Genomic DNA, 27640 nt, shown 5'->3' with positions numbered 1-27640 from the left:
AAGCAGAATACTGGTACGTTTTAGTGACAGTAGCACCGCCTACATCTAAAAGGTGGTTTTTCCTAATCATTTTGCGATGCACGCCACGTGTGACACAAGCTTTGTTACATTTGATTTAACGCAAAAACCTTGATAGTGCTCTCGTCGTCTTTTGATTAGCTGTTGGTCGAGAACAGGCTTTTAACAGAGATGCTCCTAATAAATATTCAGAGACAATTATTAAGTCTATAATGACCCGTTCTCTTGTTTCATTATACCGTTGACCCTGTTTTAACCCACATATGACGAATACATTTGGGCGTTATCAGCCGACTGAATGGGCGTAATCCGTTTCTTATCACTACCGTAGATTTGAGGCGGTATGGCCCTGATCTTCCTCCTGTTGGCTCGGTCATCATCTGTTCTCTTGGTAAGCTGGATCGCACATCTACGCCGCTCTCCGTTTCTTATCACTACCGTAGATTTGAGGCGGTATGGCCCTGATCTTCCTCCTGTTGGCTCAGTCATCATCTGTTCTCTTGGTAAGCTGGATCGCACATCTACGCCGCTCTCCGTTTCTTATCACTACCGTAGATTTGAGGCGGTATGGCCCTGATCTTCCTCCTGTTGGCTCGGTCAGCATCTGTTCTCTTGGTAAGCTGGATCGCACAGCTACGCCGCTCTCAACAGTCGTATCTCGACCATCACCAAAGATTTGGCAGCAGCAAGATATGTGGCTAGTTGGCTGAAAAGATCTGGTTCATGCGACCCATGATTGTCTATCACTATGTGTAGGCTAATTCGGTGCAGATCGGGATCAAGATGCACTTTTAAAAATCCTTTAAAATGATCATTTACGTTTTCTATCGTAAAATAAAAACAGAATTGTGCAGCGGTGGTGAAGCTGTGCACTTCCTGTGTGCTTTTTTAGGAAGCCAACTAAGGCTGTTAGTAAGCTAGCTGTATACCTCTGTTTCCAATCTTTGTGCTAAGCTAAGCTAAGCTACGCTAAGCTACGCTAAGGTAACAGGCTGCAAACATGAGAGTTGTATCGATGATCTCATCCAACTCAAACAAGCAAATGTGTAGTGTATTCCCCTTAATGTCAAACTATCCCCTTGAACAAACACTTCTCATTTTCAGAGGAAACTCATCACCAAATATATCTTAATAAAACATGAAGCTGCACCGACATCATCAGCTTTGATAGAGCGCCACCTTTTTCTGTTTAAATAACCCGACCCTGTCTCTGTCCCTGGAACGCAAGCTGGTTACTTTTTAGCTTTCTAGTGGGAACGCATCACAGAAAACTGCCTATTTTAAAAGTTTTTAAAGGAAAAAAGGGGAACAAAGTTAATATGACCAGGGCCAAGTTCAGTTTGACGTTTGTCTGGGAAAAGTTTCACTGACAGTCGTTCGGGCCTTGCAGATGGTCGCCTGTGTCATGACTGACTGATGCTGCAAGTACATTTATTGTGAGTTTGGTCAGATCACTGTGGAGCAAAGACAATGTCTGTGTTGTCATGTTCTAAAAACATGGTCACAGCGTGATACATGGGGTTTGCTGCATGTTGCTAAATAGGGGTTAAGGGACCTTTAAAGAGACTGTGATTATTATAGGATGCTACGTTACGCGTAGAGCACGTAAGAACAAGGAAGTGTTGATCTCGACATGAGGCTGAAGTCAAACGTCCGTGCGTGTCTTTCACACACAACAGTCTGGTCTTTCTTTGAACAGCTGAAGGGAACTGAAATAATTAGCACAAACCGGAAATGTGACTCCAGTCATTTGGTCCAAGTCACGTCAAGTCGAGTCCGTAATGAGCCGATAAATAGGACAATAACGTCATTAATGATAACCTGTTGAAAAACTATGACAATTAACTGAATTTTGTATTTAATTATTGATACTTAGCGAAAAAATCGAAATAAAAAAACGTTATAAAAGCTTATTTTTTCCTTAAATAAACCGTAAACATAATTATTCAACTTATAACGGCGATTTAACGTGGTAATGAATGATGCACAAAAATGAAGGTAAACATCCAATCATGGCGAGGAGGAGCTTGACCGACCATGACAACGTTATTCCCAATGTGCAGTTGAATACTGGGTAACGTTACACAGACACAGACATTTTTACATTGGTGTTGTTTTCACCCTGTGTGTGTGTGTGTGTGTGTGTGTGTGTGTGTGTGTGTGTGTGTGTGTGTGTGTGTGTGTGTGTGTGTGTGTGTGTGTGTGTGTGTGTGTGTGTGTGTGTGTGTGTGTGTGTGTGTGTGTGTGTGTGTGTGTGTGATTATGGAAAAATGTGATCCTGGAGGAGCAGACAGTTTGTATGATATTGTAAAAAAAGTAATGAGCAAAAATGTGTGTGTGTGTGTGTGTTTGTGTTTGTGTGTGTGTGTGTGTGTGTTTGTGTGTGTGTGTGTGTGTGTGTGTGTGTGTGTGTGTGTGTGTGTATTCCATGTATTCAAATGAGGTGCCCTAGTATAAGACCGCATATCTCTGTGTAGGAAAGAAAAGTTCTCTAGTTAATGTTTTAAATGTACTTGAAATACTGAGGTTGCCTCCGTACGGGAGTTCAGACGGTTCCCAAATACGTAAAATAAAGTTTGAGAAGCTCATGTGCACCGTATTTGTCAGGATCCCTGTCCTGTCAGCCTCTTCCCTCTTCCTTTTGTGTTGGTTTGTCTCTCACTGTCTGTTATTCCCTGTATGTCCTTCCCCTCTGTTTGTCTGGTAGGCCTGAATCCGCCCATCTGGGGCTGATTCCCAATCAGTGGTTAAAGCATAAAGAGCCGGATGTGGGACACATTCAGCACCAGACCGTTCTCATTTACCTGGTAACTTCTCTTCGGTTTGCTCCCGTTTCTCGTATGATTGTATTTTCACTCCGTGTTGGTTTGTTTAGTAATTATTGTTTCCTTATTCTTTTCCATTGTCTCCCGAGATCCCGCTCCCTTATCCACATCCCTGACTGTTCGTCTGTTACCCGTTCCTGTTACCCTCGACCGTCTCGTCATCCTCCGTGGTGTACTTTTCCCTTTGTAATGGGATCCCTTAGTTTTTGTTAATTAAATATTTGTTTAGTACCATACTCCATAGTCCTCTGTGTGTGTATTCCACGTATTAAAATGGGGAGCCCTAGTATAAGACCGTATATCTCCGTGTAGGAAAGACGGTGAGGTCGGTCTCTAGTTAATGTTTTAAATGTACTTGAAATACTGAGGTTGCCTCCATACGGGAGTTCAAACGGTTCCCAGATATGTGAAATAAAGTTTGAGAAGCTCATGTGCACCGTATTTGTCAGGATCCCTGTCCTGTCAGCCTCTTCCCTCTTCCTTTTGTGTTGGTTTGTCTCCCTGTACCCTTCATGACAGTATTGTCATGAACAGGTTTGTAGGAGAAAGTTCTGCACATGATATCTTATGGAAGTGGACCCCGAGAAGGCGACGGACCGCAACGTTTGCTTTTGGTGTTGGTTCGGTTTAGGCACTAAAGCTACCGTTACGTGACCGGTTTTAACCTACAAAAGGTGACGGTTAGGGTTAGGCACAAAAAACACTTGGTTAGCATCAGAAAAAAAGTTGTGGTTTGGTTTAGTACGTCCGGGACATGAGCAGCAACTTTAAATGAACGCTGCTTACCCTCCTCCTGTGTTTTGGGAGTCTCCTGCTTTAAATACGTGGAATACACACAAAATAAATGTGCATGATACGTGGCCAGACCGCAACAATTGGAAGGGCGAGTGACCCAGGACGCCATTACTCCACGATATCCTTACATAGCAAATATTTGTTAATGTTGTGTTAATTAATGTACTGAAGGTTGAGCACAGATCCTATAAACTGAAAACATATAATGTACTAAAAAACATTCAAATAAGTAATTCAAATCGTCGTGTCTAAAGTCAAGTCACAAGTCTTTTATCGGCTGAGTTGAGTCTCAAGTGTTTTATGTTCCGTCAAGTCGCGTCATAAGTCATGACGTGGCTCGAATCCACATCTCTGTCACAAACTGAATAAAAACAACCCTGTTTTATGCTTTTACCGCATGCAAAATTAAACTGCAAATGATGTCAACAACTACAGATTTGGATATTTGTAGTTGCTTGTGATATTCACCGCCTCCGCCCCCAGAGGTAACCTGTCGCTGTACTCAGACCCGACCTCGCAGTTGTCTAAATTCCTGCACTGAGACAAAGACAAGGACTCGGTCATGACACTTTCTTCTGTATCCGCCTCTCTCTCTCCGTCCCCGCTCTCTGTCTCCCCTTCCTCCTCGTCCAGCTGGCTGCCGTTAATCCTCCTCTGAGATTCGGTGTGAGGCGCGCGGACGTTAAAGTTGGCCGTGAGGTTCCTCTCCATGTGATACTGGTCTTTGGCCTTCAGGATCAGCTTGTAGGTCTTGCTGCGGTATTTGTACACCAGGTGGAAGCACGTCGCGCCCAGGAGAGGCACAGTGGACACGGTCAGGAGGCAGATGCTGACGGAGATGATGATGAGCAGGTTGGTAACCCTCCTCCTGGTGGTGAACAGCACCTGGACCTCACAGTCCTCCCCTCTGTAGGTCAGACACAGTGAGTAGTTGGTGCCGGGGCGCAAACCGCTGAACTGATACGTGTTGACGCCCTCTTTGATCCTCGACCACTGCACGGCTGAGTGTTTGCGGTCTGCAGAGACGCACAGATACAAGCCGTTCGAATAGATTTGTCCAGCTACATTTTCCGCAAGGCCGTGATGCTCTTCACTGTCGGCTTGGAAGGTCTCATCAGATGTGGCGGCGCCGTTGGTTGCGACCAGGTTGTCGCTGTTGTCTCTGGGTATGAGGAGAGGATTGAGTCGCACCGTTGCCTCCGTCTCTGACACCCCTAACGCGATGACACCGAAGTCAAACGTGTACTGCTTGATGTCATCCAGGCTGCCGTTGAAAACGTGGCTAGAAATGTATCTCGTGTTAGCCGTCACGCCACATTTGCTACCGTGCGACAGATAAGTTGTTGGCTCCTCAGAGGACTTAATTTCTGCAGTGGGTGGGAAAGTGGGTTCGATGCCCGTGATGTCTTTTCTCTTAAAACTGGGGACAAGCAAAGAACCCAGAACAGATGGTTTGTCTGTTGTTTTGTGTGTCGGTGGGTGTGTTGTAGTGTAGGCGGGTGTCGTGGTCGTTTGTTTCACGGGTGTTGGTTTGGGTGAAGCCTGCACCTCCACTGACACCGAATCCTCTGCTCTTCCAAACTTGTTCGTGGCGGAGCAGCTGTAGTTGCCGCCGTCTTCCTTCCTCAGATGTGAAATGATGAGAGTCCCGTTATTAAAGACTTTGACGGGATTGTAGGAGAGTAAGGAGTCCTCGTTTGATTCTGCCGAGTCATCCTCAGTGAACGACAGAGCTAACTCTTGCTTCTGGCTTCTGCTGCGAATATTCCACATGACCAGAGGCTTTGGGTTTCCCGTGAACTCACAGGTCAAGACCAACGTGTTCCCTTCGTAGAAAGTTGTGTTGTGAATATTTGGCTCTGTTCGTACCGTCACGTCTGCGCTCGTGCACTTTGACTCTGGCAGTTTTCGGATCACTTCCCCTTTGAGTTTCTGTGGAGTCGCGCAAACGATCAGATTGGGCTCCGCGACCGTGATGGTGGTTCTTGAAATCCAGTCTCTGAGCCAGTCGAGGGAGCAGGTACACGCAAACGGGTTTTTATAAACCTGAAGGTGGGACAAAGACGCCAAACCGTCAAACGTCCCTTCGGTGATGGTTATGAATTTGTTGTCGTTGAGTCGGAGAGACCTCAGGTCCTTGAGGTTGGAGAAGGCGTCCTTCGGCAGGTGGACCATCTCATTGTGGTTCATCTTCAACAGCTGCAGGCCGGTGAGGTTCTGCAGATCCTCCCAAGGAAAGTCTACAATTCTGTTGTGGCTTATGTCAAAGTTACGCAGATGAACCAAAGGCGTGAGGGTCCCCTGTTCGATGTAGACGATCTCGTTGTGGGCCATCCACAGCGACGTTGTGCGGGTGACGTTGTCGAAGCTCCCCAGAGGGATCGAACTGATCTTGTTGGCGGAGAGACTCACTGTCGTCACATTAGGAGGAAAGCCGTCCGGGACTTCGGTCAAGTCTTTGTAGGAGCATTCGGCAAAATGACGGCCGTATTTATCTGAGCAGGCGCAGAGCTCAGGGCAGCCGAGTCCGCGGGTGAAGGCCGCGGCGATCCACAAAGTGAAGAAGAGGACGTCTGCGGCCGCCATTTTCTGCTCCTGAAAAACAAGAAACAAGAAACTGATGCACCAGGAGGACAAAGGCGAAGAAGACCAGTTCGATCGCAAACAGCTTTGACCCGGTTCGTATCAGACGTTAACCCTGAACCTGGTCATTCATACCGCCTACTCTGAGCGCGCCCTGCAGTGGCAAACCGCAGAGACACGGGGTTAGAGATCTGCTGATGTCTTTGGGTCTGGAGAGAATCAGATGTTCACTTCAGAGTAAATCAGCTTCTCTCAGATCTGGGACGCCGATAAAACGACCCATTTTCCCGGGAACCATGTGAAAGTGATCTGACTCTGTCTATTATATCATAACTTTATTGATACTCATTTGTATTTTTTAACCAAACTTATGATTATAGCACTGAGACGGAGGTCGCCAACTTAATCTTGTTGTGCTTTTCTATTATTATTCTATTCTATTCGTTTCTATTCTGTTCTGTTATATTCTATTTTATTCCTTTATATTCTTTTCATTTTTATTCCTTTATATTCTTATTATATTATATATTCAATGCCTTTCATTGCTATTGTTTTAAGTTCTATCTGTTCTTTTCTATTATATTTCATTTCTCTCTGTTCTCTTACTTTGTGCTTTATTCCTTTTTTTCTATTCTACTCTATTATTTTTTATTCTATTCTGTTTCTCTCTATTATATTAGATTTTATTCTATTTTATTCTGTTTTATTATATTTCATTCTGTTTCTCTCTATTATATTATATTTTATTATATTTTATTCTATTTTATTAATTTTTATTCTATTCTGTTTCTCTCTATTATATTATATTAATTTCTATTCTTTTCTGTTTCTTAATATTATATTTTATTATATTATGAATTTTTTCTCTCTTATTATTAATCATGTTACACACACACACACACACACACACACACACACACACACACACACACACACACACACACACACACACACACACACACACACACACACAGGACCTATATGCATGCAATTAACATTAAGAGATGTTAGAGTGAGGGGGCAAAATCAAAAGACAAGAACAAATAAAAGGATATAAAATTATTAATAAAAAATAATAAAAATAAATACATAAATAATAAAAGGCATAATAATAATAATAGCAAAAAATAAAATAATAATAATAAAAATAGTAATTTTAAGAAAACAGTGACACAAATAAATACGTAAATAATAATGATAATAAAAATAGTGAATCAAAATAAAATAACAACACTGCGCTGTAACTAAATTAATTATTTTTAAATAAGAAAACAAAAGGAAACAAAACATCAAAACAAAATAAAAAGACAAGAACAAATAACAGGATATAAAATTATTAATAAATAATAATAAAAATAAATACATAAATAATAAAAGTCATAATAATAATAGCAAAAAATATAATAATAATAATAAAAATAGTAATTTTAAGAAAACAGTGACACAAATAAATACGTAAATAATAATTATAATAATAAAAATAGTGATACAAAATTAAATAACAACACTGCGCTGTAACTAAATTAATTATTTTTAAATAAGAAAACAAAAGGAAACAAAATAAAAAGATAAGAACAAATAAAAGGATATAAAATAATTATTTAACAGAAAAACAAATGTCATTTCTAGTACATATAAATAACAGTATGTTACTTATTGAGATTATAAGCTCGATAATAATAATAATAATAATAATAATAAAAATAGTAATTTTAAGAAAATAGTGACACAAATAAATACGCAAATAATAATTATAATAAAAATAGTGATACAAAATAAAATAACAACGCTGCGCTGTAACTAAATTAATTATTTTTAAATAAGAAAACAAAAGGAAACAAAACATCAAAACAAAATAAAAAGACAAGAACAAATAAAAGGATATAAAATAATAATTTAACAGAAAAACAAATGTCATTTTCTAGTACATATAAATAACAGTATGCTTCTTATTGAGATTATAAGCTCGATAATAATAATAATAATAACAATAATAATAATAATAATCGTACAAACTCATGTAAAACAATAAGAACAACAACAGACTCCCACCTGAGCTGCTCACACAATAACAAACATCACATGTGTGTCAGATGTGAGGTAACACTGTCATCCTGACTCTCCATCATGTAATTTAACAGCAGAGACAGAAGAGTCCTTGAACGCCTCATCCTCACACTGCCACTCTTCTATTGACACTTCTTAATCTCTGTCTGCAGCAGTGACGGGGCACTGGTGTGTGCACTGAGGGATGCATCCTCACAGCAAAAACAAACCTCACAGCTGCTCCTCAAAGATGTTTTCATGTCACACTGGAATAAAGCCGACACTCGTCCCCGTTGTGTCCCCGGCACAAGCTTCTGGTTTCAAACTACGCAGCAGCCTCCGGTCGATGCCCTTGGTGCTGAAAGGCATCTGTGTCTGACCCGCTGCATCATCAGCACAACAACATCCAGACTGTCAATGCAGGGTGAGCAAAGTTCAGCCCTGCAGGGTCGCACAAGGACACACACACACACACACACACACACACACACACCACCACCTGAAAACACGGGGGAGAAACGTACCTGCGTCCTTGTTTTACAGCTGTGCAGAGAAATCCGAGTGCGTCAGTGTGTGTGTGTGTGTGTGTGTGTGTGTGTGTGCGTCAGTGTGTGTGTGTGTGTGTGTGTGTGTGTGTGTGCAGTCAGAGCAGCGCAGGATGCATCGTGATGCCTTCAAGTTTAAAGAGGAAGCATCTGAGTCCGTCTGAGTCTCGCAACAACTACATGGTGGAGACGTGCGCGTCCGTCTGCAGCCTGAGCGTGAAGTCTGGGTCATATACGGAGTTATCTCCCCCTCTCCTCTCCTCTCCTCCCCTCTCCTCCCCTCTCCTCCCCCTCTCCTCCCTTCTCCTCCTCTCCCCTCTCCTCTCCCCTCCCCCTCCTTCTTTCTCCTCCCCTCTCCTCTACTCCCCTCCTCTCTCCTCTCCTCCTCTCTCCTCCCCTCTCCTCTCCTCCTCTCCCCTCTCCTCTACTCCCCTCCTCTCTCCTCTCCTCCTCTCTCCTCCCCTCTCCTCTCCTCCTCTCCCCTCTCCCCCTCTCTCTCTCCCCTCTCCTCCCCTCTCCTCCTCTCCTACTCCCTCTCCTCCCCTCTCTCCTCTCCTCTCCTCTCCTCCCCTCTCCTCCTCTCCCATACTCTCTCCTCCCCTCTCCTCCCCTCTCCTACCCCCTCTCTTCTCCTCCTCTCCTCCTCTCCTCCCCTCCCATACTCTCTCCTCCCCTCTCCTACCCCCTCTCCTCTCCTCCTCTCCTCCCCTCTCCTCATCTCTCCTCCTCTCCTCCTCTCCTCCCGTCTCCTCCCCTCTCCTACCCCCTCTCCTCTCCTCCCGTCTCATCCTCTCCTCTCCTCCTCTCTCCTCCTCCTCTCCTCCTCTCCTCTCCTCTCCTCCCCTCTACTCCTCTCCTCCTCTCCTCCTCTCTCCTCCCTTCTCCTCCAGCTCTGGACACAACAGCATCGATGTCCCCCCATTTTTTAAAGTGGAAACGACCTTCTGATGTCAGGGCTGCCGCTTTAGACAAAAGCCATAATTAATGATAATATCAATAATAAACACACAATACAAATACATACATAAATAATGAAAGTCAGCATAATAGCAACAATATAAATGATCATACTAACAAATAAAAGGATATAAAATGATTCTTTAACAATCATTAAAAACAAATGTAATGTCTAATACATAGAAATAACAGTATGTTACTTTATTAGGTTTTAGCACGATAATAATAATATTAATAATAATAATAATAATAACAGGTTTTACTGCAGACCCTTTGCACTGTGACCTGTGACGCTGCACAGAGGTCCAGTCCCGGCGTCCGGCCCCTGCACCGTAGTTTGAACAACAATCAATTCTTCTTTTTGCAAACTGACAAAACAGGTTATCAAAGTGTGAGGGCTCCGCAGGTCAACAGGGGGTGAAACAGACGCGGGTGTTGTGTGTGTGTGTGTGTGTGTGTGTGTGTGCGTGTGTGCCCGTGTATGTGTGCGTGTGCGTGTGTGTGTGGTGTGTGTGTGTGTGCGTGTGTGTGTGCGTGCGTGTGTGTGTGTGTGTGTGTGCGTGTGTGCGTGTTGTATGTGCGTGCGTGTGTGCATGTGTGTGTGTGCGTGTGTGTGTGCGCGTGTGTATGTGTGTGTGCGTGTGTGTGTGTGCGGTGTGTGTGTGTGTGTTAGAGAGACATGCAGGAGCTGATTAGATACGAGAGAAAACGTGTTTCATCTGTTAGAAATGTAGTCTCCTCTTCATCTTCCCAGCCTGCTCTTCTTCATCCTCCTCTCCGCATCACCACAACACGTAGGGGCTGTCCCTTGGACTCCCTGCGCTCCTCCTTTTATCTTTTAGAGACACAGATGTGGAGTGTGTGCAGCTGTTTGGTACTCTGAGGACAGACACGACAGCTAAATATGATTTATTTAAAAAGAAACAAACGCACAACTGTGTTATTCTGTTATCTCTTATACACGTGTTAGTTTAGAAACCATGCATCAGGCAAAACAAACACACAGGAGGAGATATGAGGGTCCCCGTTCACCACAGTTACTTCTCCTTTTTTCTAATGAACTGATCATTCATTCATTCATAGCATCTTCAACCTCTTGTCCCTGTCGAGGTCGCAGGGGGGCTGGAGCCGATCCCAGCTGACATCGGGCGTGAGGCGGGGTCCTCCCTGGACAGGACGCCAGTCTATCACAGGACACATAGAGACGAACAGAGACAGACAACCATTCACACCTACGGGTGATTTTTTAATGTCATTCTATATTTTTAATTTGCAGTCCGACCGCTCAGCGAGCTCATGACACAACATTTAAGTGCAACAGCTCACGATGAACAAGGGAAGTAAGTAAAACAGCAGGAAGATTCAAATAGAGACTGAAAATGGTAAATGGACTTGTACTTCTAAAGCGCCTTTCTAGTCCTGTGACTAGTCAAGGTGCTTTCACAGTGTTTGTCACATTCACCCATTAACACAGATATTCACACTGATGGCAGTGGACATCTACAGACCATCTAATCTAACCATTCACACCACATTTACACAGCCATGCGCAGCACAGGGAGCAATTCAGGGTTCAGTGTCTTGCCCAAGGACACTTCGACATGTGAACCAGGCGAGCTGGGGATGGAACCGCCGATGTCTCGAATGGAGGACGACCCACTCTCCCACTGAGCCACAGTCGCCTAAAACATTTAACATCATAGACATTTATGAAATACATTACAATGGAGTAATCTCATCTCATCTTCAGCCTCTTATCCGGGGTCGGGTCGCGGGGGCAGCAGCTTTAGCAGGGGACCCCAAACTTCCCTTTCCCGGGCCACATTAACCAGCTCTAACTGGGGGATCCTGAGGCGTTCCCAGGCCAGTGTGGAGATATAATCTCTCCACCTGGTCCTGGGTCTTCCCCGAGGCCTCCTCCCAGCTGGACGTGCCTGGAACACCTCCCTAGGGAGGCGCCCAGGGTTCATCCTTACCAGATGATCCTGAACCACCTCAACTGGCTCCTTTCAACGCAAAGGAGCAGCGGCTCTACTCCGAGTTCCTCACTGATGCTGAACTTCTCCCCCTCTCTCTAAGGGAGACTCCAGCCCCCCTCCTGAGGAAACACATTTTGGGCGCTTGTACCCGCGACCTCGTTCTTTCGGTCATGACACAATGGAGTAAGGGGGAGAGGGCAATTTGGATTACAGCCAGCAGTAACACTTCAATCAGTTAACAACAAACACAACCAATAAATGAATACAACAACAAAATAATAACATAAATTACAATTTAACACTAAAACACTAGCGCTCAAATTCAAAACACCATCACTAACGCCGGGTGGTTTTTACCCGAGATAAAACACCCAATAAAAAGTGCTTGTCATCATAATATATCAGAACATGACAGATTTGAGTAGTGTCCTTTTATTTTAAACTCTGTCGTGTGGGTAACAAAATGACAGAAAAGCATCATGAGTGGACCATATAAAAATGCTCCAAAGTTACTGGAAAATTAGGAATTTTTTAAGCTGATTTTGTTCTGCTTAATTATGCTGCTATAGGCCTAGTCTGCCGGGGGGTAATCCTGTTCCTGATCCTCTGAGCTTCTCTCCTCTCTGTCTGTATCATTCATGTCTCATCAGTGCATGTTACTAATTCAACTTCTTCCCCGGAGCTGTTTTTGTTTTGTCGTCTCGCAGGTCTCTGCTGATCGTGGTGGTGCCTGCTGCCGTGGTCCTGCATGACGCTTCCTGCTGCTATTATTATCTATAACCTTAGCTGTGCTTGTTTCTACTATTCTGCTGTATTAATAAGTCATATTCACATTACTATAGATATTATTATAGTGACTGGAAGTGTCTCTGTCTGTCTCTTTGTGTCCGTCTTTTCTCTCTCTCTCTCCTTTTCTTCCTCTCTCCGGTGCAGACAGATGTCCGTCCTCCACAGAGCTGGGTCTGTCTGACGTTCCTGTCTGTTATAAGGAAGGTTTTCAACGCCACCGTACTCTACGGGGGAATTGTTGGGTCTGTGTAAATCACAAATACTCTGTAAAGTGTCCTGAGATCACTTTTGTTATGATTTGGCACTGTAAATAAAATTGAATTGAATTGCATTGAATTTGGGAACAAAAAATTCCTAAAAAATAAATAATAATAACTTGTTTTTGGTCGACCCATTCCTGGGGACGTCTCAGTGTCCTTGGCACACAATTCACACTTTCCCTGGGTAGAATCAACCAAAACCTACTTTACCTCCCATCATTATCGCTGGGTGAAAATCACCAAACGTGCCTGTAGGGAAAAGTGTGTTTTAGGTTAGGAAAACACTCATGCCATCAAAGATGTTAAGGCCAAAGCTACAGAGACCCGTGACACTCAGATAAACGCAGCAGAATGAAAATCACATATATTTATTTGCAATGGTGTTCTGGGGTTAAGAAAGTAATTTACAATGCTGATAGCAACATCAGTTAATGACCTCTGATGACACAAGACGTACATTTCATGATAACCAGGAAATTAATGAAACTGGGTCTTCATTGTTTATTAATGTGCAGCATGTAACCTCAGCTGCGTCCTGTAGGGGGCAGCAGATGTCCAGTGAGACTTGTGGCAACATTTAAAGCACATGTGTCAAACTGATCCAGTAAAGGGGTCGTGTGGCTGCAGGTTTTCAGCCCAGCCAAGCAGGAACACACCTGACTCGACTTACTCAATCACCTGAACTGTCTTCACACTGTTGACTTGTGGGACCAGGTGTGTTTTTGATTGGTTGGAATGAAAACCTGCAGCCACAGCAACCCTTTACCGGATCAGTTCGACACCAAGTCATGATTTAAGTCAGGGGTGCCCAACCCTGCTCCTGGAGAGCCACTGCCCTGCATGTTTTAGGTTTCTCTCTGCTCCAACACACCTGACTCTAATGATCTGCCCGCTATCAAGCAGCTGAAGCTTGTCACAGGATTGATAATCATTAGAGTCAGGTGTGTTGGAGCAGGGAGAACAACACAAAACATGCAGGGCAGTAGCTCTCCAGGAGCAGAGTTGGGCTGCCCTGCCGCCTACAGAAGCCGACTCAAACATGTCGACCTACGGCTGATTCCCTCGGATGTGTTTAGTCACTTTGATGAGTCGTTTGCACGCTGCTCTTTCACCTCGGGCCTGCTCGGTAGAAGCAAGTAGAATATATTCACCGAGAGTCTCAACGGGGTCATCCCCATGTTCCCCCGGGTCCCCGCTTGCATTAGCCCTTGCTGATTTAATTCAGCATTTTGTTAGGGTTAGGGGTTACGGTTAGGGGGTAGTGTTAGGGGTCTACAAAGACCTATTTGCCATGGAATCTGGCACTGATTGTGGAATAAACAGACCAGGGAACATCGGACCCTTTCTGTGAAAAGTGGGGAATATTGGACCTTTTCTTAAAAAAGGGGTCTGATGTTCCCCGGTCAAATACAAAGCAGGGAACATAGGATCTGGGGAACATAGGATCTGGGGAACATAGGATCTGGGGAACAAACTGTAGGGACACTCCCAGTCTCCACCTAGCACGAGCAGCAACGGTCGCTGAGACCAGAGCCAGAATTTCCCAATGATGGAGAAAGAGTAAATATGCTTCCAGGCCCTTTTTCTGAGGTTATTTTTTTCACTTTCTATTTCTAAAATATAAATCATAGCAGCTGGTTTCAGTTTTTGTGATGATTTTTGCATAAAGGCGAGGCAACTTTATTTGTAACGCACTTTTCATACACAAGGCAGACTCAAAGTGCTTCACAGAACAACATGTCATGAGTTAAAATGCATTACAGAAAGACAAAGAGAATAAAAACACAGACCATAATAAAAAACAGTGCGGACGTTAAAAGTGCAAAGATTTAGCAGAAAGCTGAAGGTGAACATGAAAGTGTTCAGAGTGGCTGAAAGGACGTTTATTCCAGCTGTTTGTTGCATAATGACTGAAAGATGCTTTGCCTTGATTTGAAAGATCAGATTTGTATTCGAGCACGAGGCTAGCTTAAAGTTTGCATTTTGGTTTTATAATGTCAAACACTGCTACACACACAATTGCATTTTCATTTTTAAAGTGACTCCGTGGCCTTAAACTAAAGTTTGTCTTAGATATTATTAAAATAAAAAGGTTTTAATGAACTAGAATAATCATTTTTACATATAATAAAATGTTTTTCATCGTTCAATGATCAATCTGTTGTTCAACCGTTAAGAAAATGTGTTCATTGCATCTTTTAGGCAACAAATTGTTCCTATAATTTCATTATAAAAATCAACTAAGAAGTTACTGTATGTTATTGTTAGTTAGTTTATGGACTCATTGTCTAATAAATTGTACACATCAAGTAAAGTAATGCATGTGCATTTTGTTTTAAAAATACTTTTTAAAGTCACATCATCAAATCTACTTTTTATTTATTTTTAAATGAATGTAGTCAATGTACTAAATCAGCTTTTTATTTATTTATTTTTAAATTAATTTAGTCAATGTCCTAAATCTGCTTTTTATTTATTTTTAAATGAATTTAGTCAATGTCCTAAATCTGCTTTTTATTTATTTTTAAATTAATTTAGTCAATGTCCTAAATCTGCTTTTTATTTATTTTTAAATTAATTTAGTCAATGTCCTAAATCTGCTTTTTATTTATTTTTAAATTAATTTAGTCAATGTCCTAAATCTGCTTTTTATTTATTTTTAAAGTAATTTACTCAATGTCCTAAATCTGCTTTTTATTTATTTATTTTTAATTGAGTCAAAGTACTTAATCTACTTTTTATTTATTTATTCATAAATTAATTTAGTCAATGTATTAAACCTGCTTTTTATTTATTTTTTAAATTAATTGAGTCAATGTACTAAATCTACTTTTTTTATATTTTTTAAATTAATTTAGTCAATATACTAAATCTACTTTTTATTTCAAATTAATTTAGTCAATGTACTAAATCTACTTTTTATTTATTTATTCGTAAATTAATTTAATCAATGTACTAAATCTGCTTTTTATTTATTTTTAAATTAATTTAGTCAATGTATTAAATCTGCTTTTTATATATTTTTTAAATTAATTCAGTCAATGTACTTTACCTACTCTGTAAAGATTACCTGAGATAACTTTTGTTCTGATTTGACACCATAAATAAAATGTAATGTAATTGAATTGAATCATCTGCTGCTTCTGCGATGAACGTGATTCTCCAGCAGGCGGCACCACAACCCTAACAGAAACCATATTCCAGTTCAAAGGCACAACCGTTAAAGGGAACAGAATCAACAGCCTGTACACGGAGACCACCTCTCAGAGACATTTACAGACACACTTTAACATCATTTATAATAACCTGTTTGTGTAGAACCTCCACTTGTTTCCACGGTGCGCTGTTGGGATTTCTCGTACCCAGTTATGGTCGACTGAAACAGCCTCATTGATCCACCAGGGGTCAGTCTCTGCAAACTCATGTGAGGTGGACAAGACCTTGATCCAACCCATATTTGAGATTTTGGCCCAAATCTAAAACTTCCAATCCCCAGAAACCTCAGGGTCACGGCGAACGTATTAACAAACTCCCTTCATTTAAACATCAAGCATGAGCAACATTCATCTGGAGTCGTGTTTGTTTCCACCTGATGAGCGTAACTCCAACATTCACTCTTTCTCCACAACACGTGTGTCTTCAGCCGCTGAGCGCTCCTCTATAGCCATCCGTTCGTTGATAACTTTGTCTGCTGTTTGGTGCCGTTCAGTGGAGCGTGCGGCGGCTTTATCGGCTGCCTGCTGTTGCTGTAAACGAGGTTAATGAGAGTGGTGGGACTCAACCAAAACAGTACGTTTGTACCTTTGTTTTAAGTGTCAGGCCAATTAGCCCGTTGTTATCACTACCATAGACATGATGGGGTGTGGCCCTAGTAGCTCAGTCCATAGGTGACTGTGTCCCTGTGTGGACCATGAATGGAGTGTGGACTGGTGGCTGGAGTGGTGCCAGTTCATCTCCTAGGCACTTCCGAGGTGCTGTTGAGCAAGGCGCCGGTCACTGGCAGCCCCCTCGCTCTAACATCTCTCCATTGGTTGCATGTATATAGGTCCTGTCTGTGCATGTGTGTGTATTTCGGGCGTGTGTGTGTGTGTGTGTGTGTGTGTGTGTGTAACATGAAAAATAATAGAGTGAAAATTGAATTTCCCCATTCGCGGGACTAATAAAGGAATTCTTCTTCTTCTTCTTCTACCTGCAAGTAGGCTTAGTAGGCCGTTACCAACTATTGTAATGGTTAGCTGGATCACCCATCAACGTTGCGGTAAACAGCTTAAACGCAGAGTTGTAAGATGACTCATGCATACACAGAACTTCACGTCAAACCGCGACCTTTCCCTAAATCTAAACATCATTTTATTGCCTAAATCTAACCAAGTAGCATCCATTTTGTTCAGATTTACAACACGACAAAAACAAAACTGACGCCAAGGGGTCCTAACGGCGTTGATGGATGATTATATTACATTAACAGATGATTGAAGCCTTCTGAGGCGGCTGGTAGGTGTAGCAGCTCCTGCTAACTCATAACTATGAGGCCGATAACCTCTGATTATGGCCATTTAATGGAGTGATTACGGGTCCAAAGCGGGTGCAAATTTAGTGATTCTTAACATCTGAAATGTAGTTGACGTACAACGTTGTTTAGTAAATCAGACACTGACAGTATGCACTGTATTGTACCTCTTTATATTTAGGTCAAGGGTTCTTCATGTAATATTTCAGAGGGGGCACGTCATTGAAAAAAGAAGAACCACTGATATGAAACAGTGTCTGAAGGAGCATTTCTCCATTTAACACACTGCACCAGACGAGGTTTCCACAACATAATCTCAAAAACATGGCACCTTATAAAAGAGTGTAACGGGAGTTTATTTCCAGTGAAGGTTTTGAAAAAGACAAAGCAGAAGCCTGAATCCTCCTTACAGTCAGCCGGCGCTGCTTTGCATCAGAGTCCGGCCGAGGGAGAATTTAATCAAGTCATTTTCCATATTTCACGCAGCCAGAAAATTAAAAAGAGATCACACGTGTCAAAGCAAATTGTCTCACCTCCTCCTCCTCCTCCTCCTCCTCCAGCACCTCTCCTCCCCGTGTGCTCCATCCATTTCCCCGGTAACTTACACTCCTCAGCAGCAATGTGATTTCTGCAGTAATGTGTTTCTATTGCTCTTCCTGTGATACCCTGCGGTATCGCTGCACCGCTGTGTGGAGAGCTTGGAGAGCTTTGGAGAGCCTCATTTACCTCCATAATCTCTCAGTCATCGACGTGCTAGCATGGTGTAATGCACTCGGGCAGACACAATAGAGAGGTAGAATAGGTCCAAGCACAAAACAAGAGTCCTCTTTTTATTTTTACACGGCCGAGCTGAAGGGAGAATTACCATAGTGAAGACGCTGCGTTATGCAAATGTGTTATGGTCGCCTTTGTGACAGTGCTGGTAAATTGGATGATGTTTTATGATGATGTAAGAGTGAGTTAAGGCACGATGGATGGCTGCGTTTTAATACCTCTTTGATATGTGTCTTCCTACTGGAGCGACGCCCCTCCTCGACTCGTCCCGCTCAGAGATGCCGAAATCCTTCAGCCTCCCACAAGCTGTTATGATTCTTGGCGTTCAGGCTCAGAGAGTCAATAAGACAATAAAACAGTGTTGGATTAGTCTGCGGATGAACCGCGGAGGAGGCAGACTGTAGGAGTTGTGAGCGTTAAACCTCACTAAAGGGATGAAAGAACGGAGATGTGGTTTTGGCTGCCGAGTGGCTCGCCCGGCAGTTGTTTTATTTAGTGGAAAATAAAAAAGGACTGGGCCTTTTTTTGGTGACGTTTGCAGTCGTGAGGAGAAGTTAAGATAAAGGGATCATCAGCAAGGTCAGACGCTCGGAAATAAACAAGAATTAATCCTGTTACAGCGGCTAAGGTTGAGTGAAATAAGGGAGTCTAGTGCACACACACATATAGAGCAACACTCAGGATGGCGGCCTTGGCTTTGTTCTGGAGCTCTTAGCCGTTTGTCTAGTGTTACACAGGCTCCATTTACTCCTGATTGCCTGTGACTGGTGACCTCTGAACCCAATCCACACAGGTGCTGCAGGACGAACCATCAACGCTGGCAGCAGGTTGTTTTTGCCTCTGGGCTGCTGGATAAATGATGCCCTTGGTAGACTCACACACACAATTTAAAAGAGAAACACAATCACACACACTTGTGCGAAGACAAAAAAAAGAAAATCCTGTACCTGTGGTTGTGGTTGTGCATGTTTAAGCGCATTTACTGGGAATTACGACTCAACATTTGGCCAAACCACGCTGCTGTGTTTTAAGAAATTTAGATTTTGTTTTAATTTCCATCAAATCTAAAACATCTCTTCGTGCACTCTTGAGATTTTCCCCAGTTACGTAATTCATCACAATGTCAGTGTTACAGTAGATATTGCTTTTGCGTGCATATTGTCATTGACTTTTTTAAATCAATCTGCACTTAAACAGAATTACCACGGCAATTATTGCAGACGTGACGTTCACCGTGATGATTTACGCAACTCAAGCCAGCGTCAAGAGTTTGGCATTTCATGGTTCCGTAGATTGTATAAGACATGGGCGTAGTCCCTGTGCGGTCACCCGTAGGTATTTTTAAAGAGTCAAAATGAAGCTCAATGTTAGTGGCTCCTGCGTGACTCTGCGTAACTCACAGCTAATACAAAAATGGGCGAGGTGGAGCCATACTTGCCAACCCTCCTATTTGTGGCGCTGCACAGCGGTGATGCGCATTAATCCGCAGATGGTTAGTGTCTGCGGGTGGGTCAGAAAACATTAATTACATTCTCTAAAATGTGAGCTGCTGCTCTGCTGTGCACATTTAAGCACAAAGACCACAGCAGCATAACTTCATTGATTATTTCAAAAGCTTAAAGTTCAGTTCTGTTTCCTCTGTGAAGTTTAGAACTACAGTTTTTTTTAGTTTTGCTGCACAGACTGTCTAATGCTGTGATCACACCGCCCGCGATGGACGCGATAGAAGCAGCGATTATGAACAAAGTCAATCTACAGACGCCATTTGAACGTGGGCAGCGCGTTACCCACGACGCGATAGACGCACAAATTAATAGGTATTCATGTTTAACTTCTCAACTGAATCGCGTGAGACTGTGATGCGTCAGCCAACCAGCGTTGAGATAGCGGTAAGCATCATAACTTCCGGGGGATCACCACAGCTGCCTCTGTTGCAGTTCCTGACTACTTCAAGGAAACCGGACTGTTCCTATGGATATAATATAATGACTATAACTCTGACCTGTGGATGGCAGCAACGTGCCTTTAGGCATCTATTCTGCTGGAAATCCAGAAGGAGAAGAAAGCCGTAGTTGCAGAGTGAAGCGTATCCCATGAGCGTATCCGGTCTGATCTACAGGAGAGCCGCAGAGGCAGGTCAGCCCCCTCTACAGCTACGGAGGTTAAATCACTGACGGCCTGATCTCACTGCAACACAACAGCTCTTTTCAGAGCCACACACTTCATCTGAGAGCTCAGTTTTGTTCTTTTAAGCATTCAGATCCCTGGTTAGCACTAGCATACCTCCCATTTAGAACGACAGCAGAGCATAGCTGCAGGCAGCTAGCCGCCGGCTGCTACCTAACTGCCTCGATGCTCCAGACGTGTGATTGACGCAATGGTCCAAATATGATCCAGATATGATCAAGCAGAGCATTACTAGCTTTTCTTTCGATTTCATCGCGTGGGGGGGTGATCACAGCTTTAGGGACAGGAGCAAAAACTGAATGAATATGAGTTCATTTTGGTGGATCTACCTGCTTTGACCCAAAGAAGACAAGTGTGATGCAGCTTTTTAACAGGTAAAAAGGATCGGGAATCATCGTGCTAATTGGTTTTCATACTAATGAAGGGAAATCAATGGCTGCCTGTGACAGTGGACAAAGCACATTCATACATGTAAAACTTTATAGCTGAAATTAAAAACCATCTTTTGTTTTCCTTCGTTTTCTGTCTCCTTGGTTTGATTATTCAACAGATCAACAGTGCAATGAGTTTGGCTGTTGACTTCTAATGCTTTTGCGTGTCCTTAAAGGAGATCGGCTCCTTGCTCACTGTGGATGTGATGGTTTATCGGCTGTATCTCAAGCTAGTTTTAAGTCCCTGCAAGTTTCATTATGTGCTAAAATGAACTGAAACACATCTGGTGTGTTTCTGAAAAGGATCAGCAGAAATGTAAAGTATACGCTGTTTGCATTAATGGGAAAAATAATGCAAAACCATTCGTTTAATCACCTTTCTTTTTAGGTTAGCTCCTTTTCTGTCTCTGGAAGAAGACATCTGCTGTTTCTCATTCATTAAAAACACACTTCATCATCGTGGTATTACTGTTTCAACTGTCAATCACCTGCTTCTGCCTTTTCTCCTCCAAGAAATAATCCCAAAAACACGACAACTGGAGAAAGCTAAAGCCTTCTTACAGTATGTGTGTGCTGAGAGATAATATGCAAACGGGGTATAGAGAGCGTAAAACACACAGGCATTCATATTCAGTATACTGTACACACACACACACACACACACACACACACACAAACACACTATTCAGGGTGATGAATCGTGGCCTTGTGGCAGGAGGCCTTGATTTTGGGACATCATCCAATATCAGGCCTTGGGGGAAAAAGACAAGACAATTCACACACTCAGTCTCTCTCTCACACACACACACACACACACAGTATATATGCTGTGTGTATATATTTATTTATATATACACACACACACACACATCCCTCCCCCTCCCGTTCCCTTTGTCCTCCCCCTCCCTGCTGTCTGAAGCGCCTGTTACAGATCCAGCAGATTTAGTTTGGTGGGGCCAGGCACCCAGGGACGGCACGCAGCGGCTCCCCCGGCCTCAGCCTCCCATCACACAGGGAGTAAATGTATTCATCTCATCCTCTCCGGCCAGAGAGGTCACAACCTTATCTCGCCCTCGCCTGTAGCGCTGTCAGCTCACCAGCCACAAACCATAACTTCTAACTGCTAGCAAGAGCGGCGCGTGGTCAGCGGTCGGAGAGGGAAACAGGGAGGCAGAGAGAGAGAGACAGAGAGACAGAGAGAAGGGGGGGGGGGGGGTAAGACGAACAAAGAGGAGGAAGGACAGAGAAGACAAGGGAGAGAGAGAAGAGGGAGGTGAGGGGTGTATCGAAGGTGAAAAGGATGGAGCACGACAAATGAAAAGCATCCGTAGAAGGGGAAGCAGAGACGTGTTGAGCCAACATCATCTTAGTCAGCTACTGTCTCGTTTAAAGGTGCAATCCGCAGTATTTCACTTGCATCATAACACTGCACCTCACTGAAGTTTATTCAAATGCTGCAGCTCAGATTAGTCACTTTAATATTGTACAAAAGTTTTTGAACAAAAACTATTTTCACTTACGGGACGGCAAATGGAAGTGGACTGCAACGGCTGCTTTTGGTGCCAAAACTGCCGCTACGTGAAGAGTTTGAGCCTACGAAAGGTGACGGTTAGGGTGAGGTATGAAAATGCCTCGGTTAGGATCAGAAAGAAACCTGAAGCCTGAAAGGTAGAGTTTTGAAATGCATCACCACAACATTCAGTTTCAATTCAATTCAAGTAGATAAGAAGAAGAAGAAGAATTACTTAATTTATCCCACACGGGGAAATTGAATTTTGTCACTCTTATTATTAATCATGTTACACACACACAGGCCCGAAATACACACACATGCACAAACAGGACCTATATACATGCCATTAAGGAGAGATGTTAGAGTGAGGGGGCTGCCAGTGACCGGCGCCCCGAGCAGTTGGGGGTTCAGTGCCTTGCTCAACAGCACCTCGGCAGTGCCCAGGAGATGAACTGGCACCTCTCCAGCCACCAGTCCACACTCCATTCATGGTCCACACAGGGACTTGAATCAGCGACCCTACGGTTCCCAGCCAAGTCACCTATGGACTGAGCTGCTGCCGCCCCTAAAGACCACACTCTATGACTTATTTAGGATTTACATAGACCCAACAATTCCCCATGAGTAGCACACTTCTCCATCTTTCCATCTGTCAGGGTCGTGGGGGGCTGGAGCCGATCCCAGCTGACATCGGACGTGAGGCGGGGTCCACCCTGGACAGGACGCCAGTCTATCACAGGGCACATAGAGACAGACAACCATTCACACCTATGGGCAATTTTTTAATGTCATCAATTAACCTAACACCAATTCAATTCAATTCATTTCGAGTAGGTAAAGACCACACTCTAGGACTTATTTAGGATTTACATAGACCCAATGAGTAGCACACTTCTCCATCTTTCCATAAACCCGTCAAACACTTACACTAACAATCTGAGCCTGTCAGTGTCAGTTCTAGTGGACGTACATAGTCGGTTTGCAGGTGCCCCGTTTGATTACATTGCAGCTCCGTTCAATCCTGGACCAATGTCAAGTCTGAGCTGAAAAAGTTCCTGGTGAACCTGCATGCTGTAAAGGGTTTTATCTGATTTTGCGGGCACTCTGTGGCAGGTATTAATAATAAACATTTAGAAATACTTCTGTAATATTGAAACAGTTTCATAACCAGTTAAAAAAAAACTCCTGGTACTTAATGTAAAGAAGAGAAACTGCAGCACATGGAGTCACCCTGTTGGGATTTTCCTTTGAATTAAGAGTCTTTAATTGGGAAAACGACTCTCAATGACTCGTTACGACGGATGAGCTCTTCAGTGAAATTTAAAGAGGAATGGAGAGGGGGAGGAGAGCGAGGGTGGAAGACAGTGGGGGTGCCGGCGGTGGCGGTATTACACGCGGCGCTGCTCCCCTCGACGGGAAGTGTTTTACAATGCGGCCGTCAGATGTAGAGGAAGCCACTTCCACCAGAGTCCAGTTAATTAACCACATCAGTTTCTTAATGTGATCGGTTTTAATTAAAACGGAATTTAATCGGGAGTAGTAACAGGAGGGTAGCGGCGGTGACAGTGGGGGGAGGGGTGCGAGGAGGTTACGCCACAGTAGGCAGGTTTCTTCTGTGTGTGTGTGTGTGTGTGCGCCTGTTTTTGTGTGCTGCAGCAGCCCCGCTTTGCCTCACTTCAGATTTGTGGGCGTCTAATTAATATGGATGGAGCATTAAGCCTTTTGGACTCTGGTGCCTCTCATTTCATGACTATTAATGATTTTAATGAACTGGGCTAATAAGGCCGTTTTTCTCTGCTGAGCTCTGGAAGGGCTATCCGACACACGCCAGGGTCAGGAGGACGGGCTCCCCCGGCCTCCACATGGGAAATTAAAAGAGCACTCACAAACCCATTAACGCTACATTGTCCACGCGTTGATCAGACGCTCAAACACTGAGAGCAGCGTGTGAAACTCTCTGTTTATCATGAAGGAAAGGGAAGGTCGGGCCGCGGCGCTGTGTGGAATAGAAATGAGTGGCGAACTGAACTGAGGCTCTTTTCAGACGATGAACACGTAGCTTTCTGTCATGCAGACATAGGGGGCCTTCAATCCAGTTGGGTTGATTAGCGTGAACACAGGGTAGGTGGATCCTCGCCCCAGTCCACTTAAAGGTAGTCTTGAGTATGGTTATGGGTACAGTACGGTTTGCATCAGGTGTGAAAACCCTCTAAACCAGGGATGTCAAAGTCAAGGGGCCAAAAAAAACAATTTGCTACAAGCCGAGGGCCGGACTGGTTCAATGTTTATGAAAACATATTAAAATGATTGTATATAACATATTGAACCAAGACCTAACACAGTGTACCCTATTTTATTTAATGATTCAATTAATAATCCAATATTTTTGTACGGCTCTGTCAGTAATTTCAAGTGAAAACATTTTCCAACAGGAAAAAAAAAACTTGTCCTGTATATTAAATGAATAAAGCAATATTTTCTTATGCCTTTAGTTATTTCAAGGAAAACATTTTCAACAGGCAAACAGCAAAAAATAAAGAATGTGTTCCTTAATATCAAGATAAAGACACAGAGCTTTGCTTTTTACCTCCGTGAACATGTGCTCTGCCTCCACCCGGCTTGAAACACCCTGTTCTCATCGTCCACCTTCCGTTTAGCCATTATTGGGGGACGGGGGTGCTGAAAGTTGACATCTGCCTACTTGTGGCGCTGCAGTGAATTTGCGGGCTACCGTTGCATTGTGGGTATAGTAGTTTTGGTGCGTGAAAAACACCAGCAGGCGGCCGTGGCGTGCCAGCCGGCTCTAATACTAATCAAATTTCATACCGGGGGCCAAGATCATTCAGTCATTCATTTAGAGCATGGGTGTCAAAGTCAAGGCCCGCGGGACTTTGACACCCATGCTCTAAACCGAAACATGGACGTTTAACCATAGACTGTATAAAAAATGGACGTAGCATACTTGGGGTCGGGGTCCGTTCTCTTAACTTGGTCCAGTCGTACTTGCCTATCGTCGCCATCTTTGATTCAGACTTTGACTCCGCCTCATTTCCTCCCAGTTCACTGCCAACTTTGACCTGCAGTTGGAGCTCCACTGGCAGCAGGGTCCATCTGCAGCGTACTAATCTATACTGGACAAGTGTAACGTAAATGATCACGCACCATAGATTGTATAAAAAAATTGACGAGGTCCGTTCTCTCAACTTGATCCAATCGTTCTCACCTACGGGAGTCTCCATCTTTTCAGACTTTGACTCCGCCTCATTTCCTCTGACCAAAAAAGGGCATGTATGTGACGTTGGGGGGAGGGAGATACGTCCATCTGGCTGATGCTTACCTCAGAGGAGAAGTGAGGGCCAGAGGCTAGCTGTCACTCAAGAGGCCACGCCCCTAATTATTCATAAACTTTAACCTCCAATAAAATAAAAACTAGCCTGGTACAAAAAAATTCCCCCCCCCCCCCCCCCCCCAGTGTTGTCATGGAGATATGACTTAAACATAGAGACTAGAATGTTTTTTTGCACCAGGTCTTAAATTGAAATCATCCCAGGCTCAAAATAACACCAAACCTCTGCAGCAGCATGATAGTCCTCACACATTAACCGAAGCACCAACAGCATAGTTAGAGAAAATGTTTTTTTGGTCAAGGAGAAATTGCTCTAATATTAAACCTGCCCCTAGTGGACACTCAGAGAACTGACATTTTTGGCACTTACGCATTGGATCGACCAGGAAGTCGCCGTGGTTGGGGCTTGTGACACACGTGTTCTCAGTATTACTAATGGAACAGTATTACTAATGTGAAAGCTGAGCAGTGGAGAAGTGGGAGGTATACTTGCTGTTTAACCACACGTTCGCGTAGACAACCAGTTGCGTCTTCAACAGTGTTGGCAGTATTTTTCTGTTGTTTCGGACTAAAATACCTCAACGTATGTTGCATGGACTGAAATTAAATGTAATCCAGACATTTATCTCTAGACTGATGTTGATATCCGAGGACTTTAGTGAAATGTCTCGAGGATTCCCGGATGGATTGTGATCAAATTTGGTGCGGTCATCCTCCGCCCCTACGGGTTATTCGTCATAACTTGCAGATTATCTGACTTTTCATCCAGTGCCATCATCCAAAATTGAAATTTGTCCAATACTTTGTTTATGACCAAATACACAAAAATAAGTACAGCCTCACAGAACCACCTCTTTGACCCGTTTTGCCATGCGCTTTTACATTATTGTTTGCATTTTCAGTGCTGAAGAAGCTACGTTTGCTGCTGAATCTGCCGCATTCACTTCAAACTGTGCTGTATTTTATATGAGACTTGGTCAAATATGAGACCAACAAGTAAAACTGGCAGCAAACGTATCAAACGAGGTAAAACTTAACTTCAAATCCTCCTTTAAACTCTCCCAGAACTCCAGACACAAACACAATCTGATCTGATTCAATAATAAAAAGCCATTTTACACGAGGAGCCGCAAAGCAACCTTGATGCGTGAGGATTTATTTCATTTTATTTATTTTTTTTTACCTCTGTTGAAGCTCCAGTCAGTGATTCTACTCTGGAGAGCTTTTGTCCCGTCCTGCAGGGAATGAATGTGTCTCGTCTCATTTGAGTTCATTGAATCAACTCGTGGGAAACAGTGAAACGCAATCTTAAAGTAGCTGAGCGGCTGCAGCGGCTGCAGAGGCGGCTTCGGATGAAATAAAGAAAGCGTTGTGCGACTGAAAAGAGTGTCCTGCTCACAGCCAATAACAAGGTGCATCATTTTTCTTCTCTCGTGTTTGCAATCACGAGACGAGAAACCGTGCTTACTTTCATCATCCACTTCAAGGTCTGGGTTAAAGAAGGGTCTGCCACTTGTTTCCCATGCATGAAAGCTTATGACCTTTGCTGCCATTTCACACTGAACACTATCCCTGACCGCTGCTCTTTCTCCCCCCACTGAGCCTGAGAGAAACCTCTCCCTCACGCTGATAGACAGGCATCGATTATCGCTTCACTGCAGCTATTAATTAAATCCTACCAATCGCAGCTCGGCCTAAACTGAGGAGCACGCTCATCCTTGACTTCGTCCTCCTCCATCTTCTCCTGTTCCCATTCTGTTCGCCGGCTGGGTCACATCGTGGCAGAGTTTCTAACCTTGTGCGGGGAAATTTACAGCCGGATGCGGCCATCTGTTATGTAGCAAACACATTACGTTCGAGCTCCTTCACCTTCTTGAACGAGCTGCTTTGTATTGTAAATGTGCTATTAGCATTCATGAAGGTATTTACATGCATTCACAAGCCGCGCTGCTGGTATTTATACCGCGCGTCGCACACAGCAAAAGTTATGGCGCTCTCCCAAGTTACTGTATGATCGCTCTCCCTTAAAGGACCAAATAACTCTCTCCCGACGTGAAGGAGACGGGCGGTGAACTTTGAATT

The 27640-nt window shown here is 43.5% G+C and overlaps 1 protein-coding gene across 1 annotated transcript; it reads right to left on the bottom strand.

Moving 5' to 3' along the window:
- Nucleotides 1-3967: 3967 nt before the first annotated feature.
- Nucleotides 3968-6224, bottom strand: LOC310966675 (immunoglobulin superfamily containing leucine-rich repeat protein 2-like; the record flags this gene model as incomplete). The annotated part of the gene is made up of 1 exon (XM_083940490.1): nucleotides 3968-6224. The coding sequence occupies one exon, from the start codon at nucleotides 6222-6224 to the stop codon at nucleotides 4068-4070; it is 2157 nt and encodes a 718-aa protein (XP_083796616.1). The 3' UTR covers nucleotides 3968-4067.
- Nucleotides 6225-27640: the final 21416 nt, after the last annotated feature.

This window comes from Echiichthys vipera (assembly GCF_963691815.1).
Source record: "Echiichthys vipera genome assembly, chromosome: 1".
Lineage (NCBI taxonomy): Eukaryota > Metazoa > Chordata > Actinopteri > Perciformes > Trachinidae > Echiichthys > Echiichthys vipera.
The sequence above is the reverse complement of the archived record's forward strand: the minus strand, read 5'-3'. Positions and strand labels throughout refer to the sequence as shown.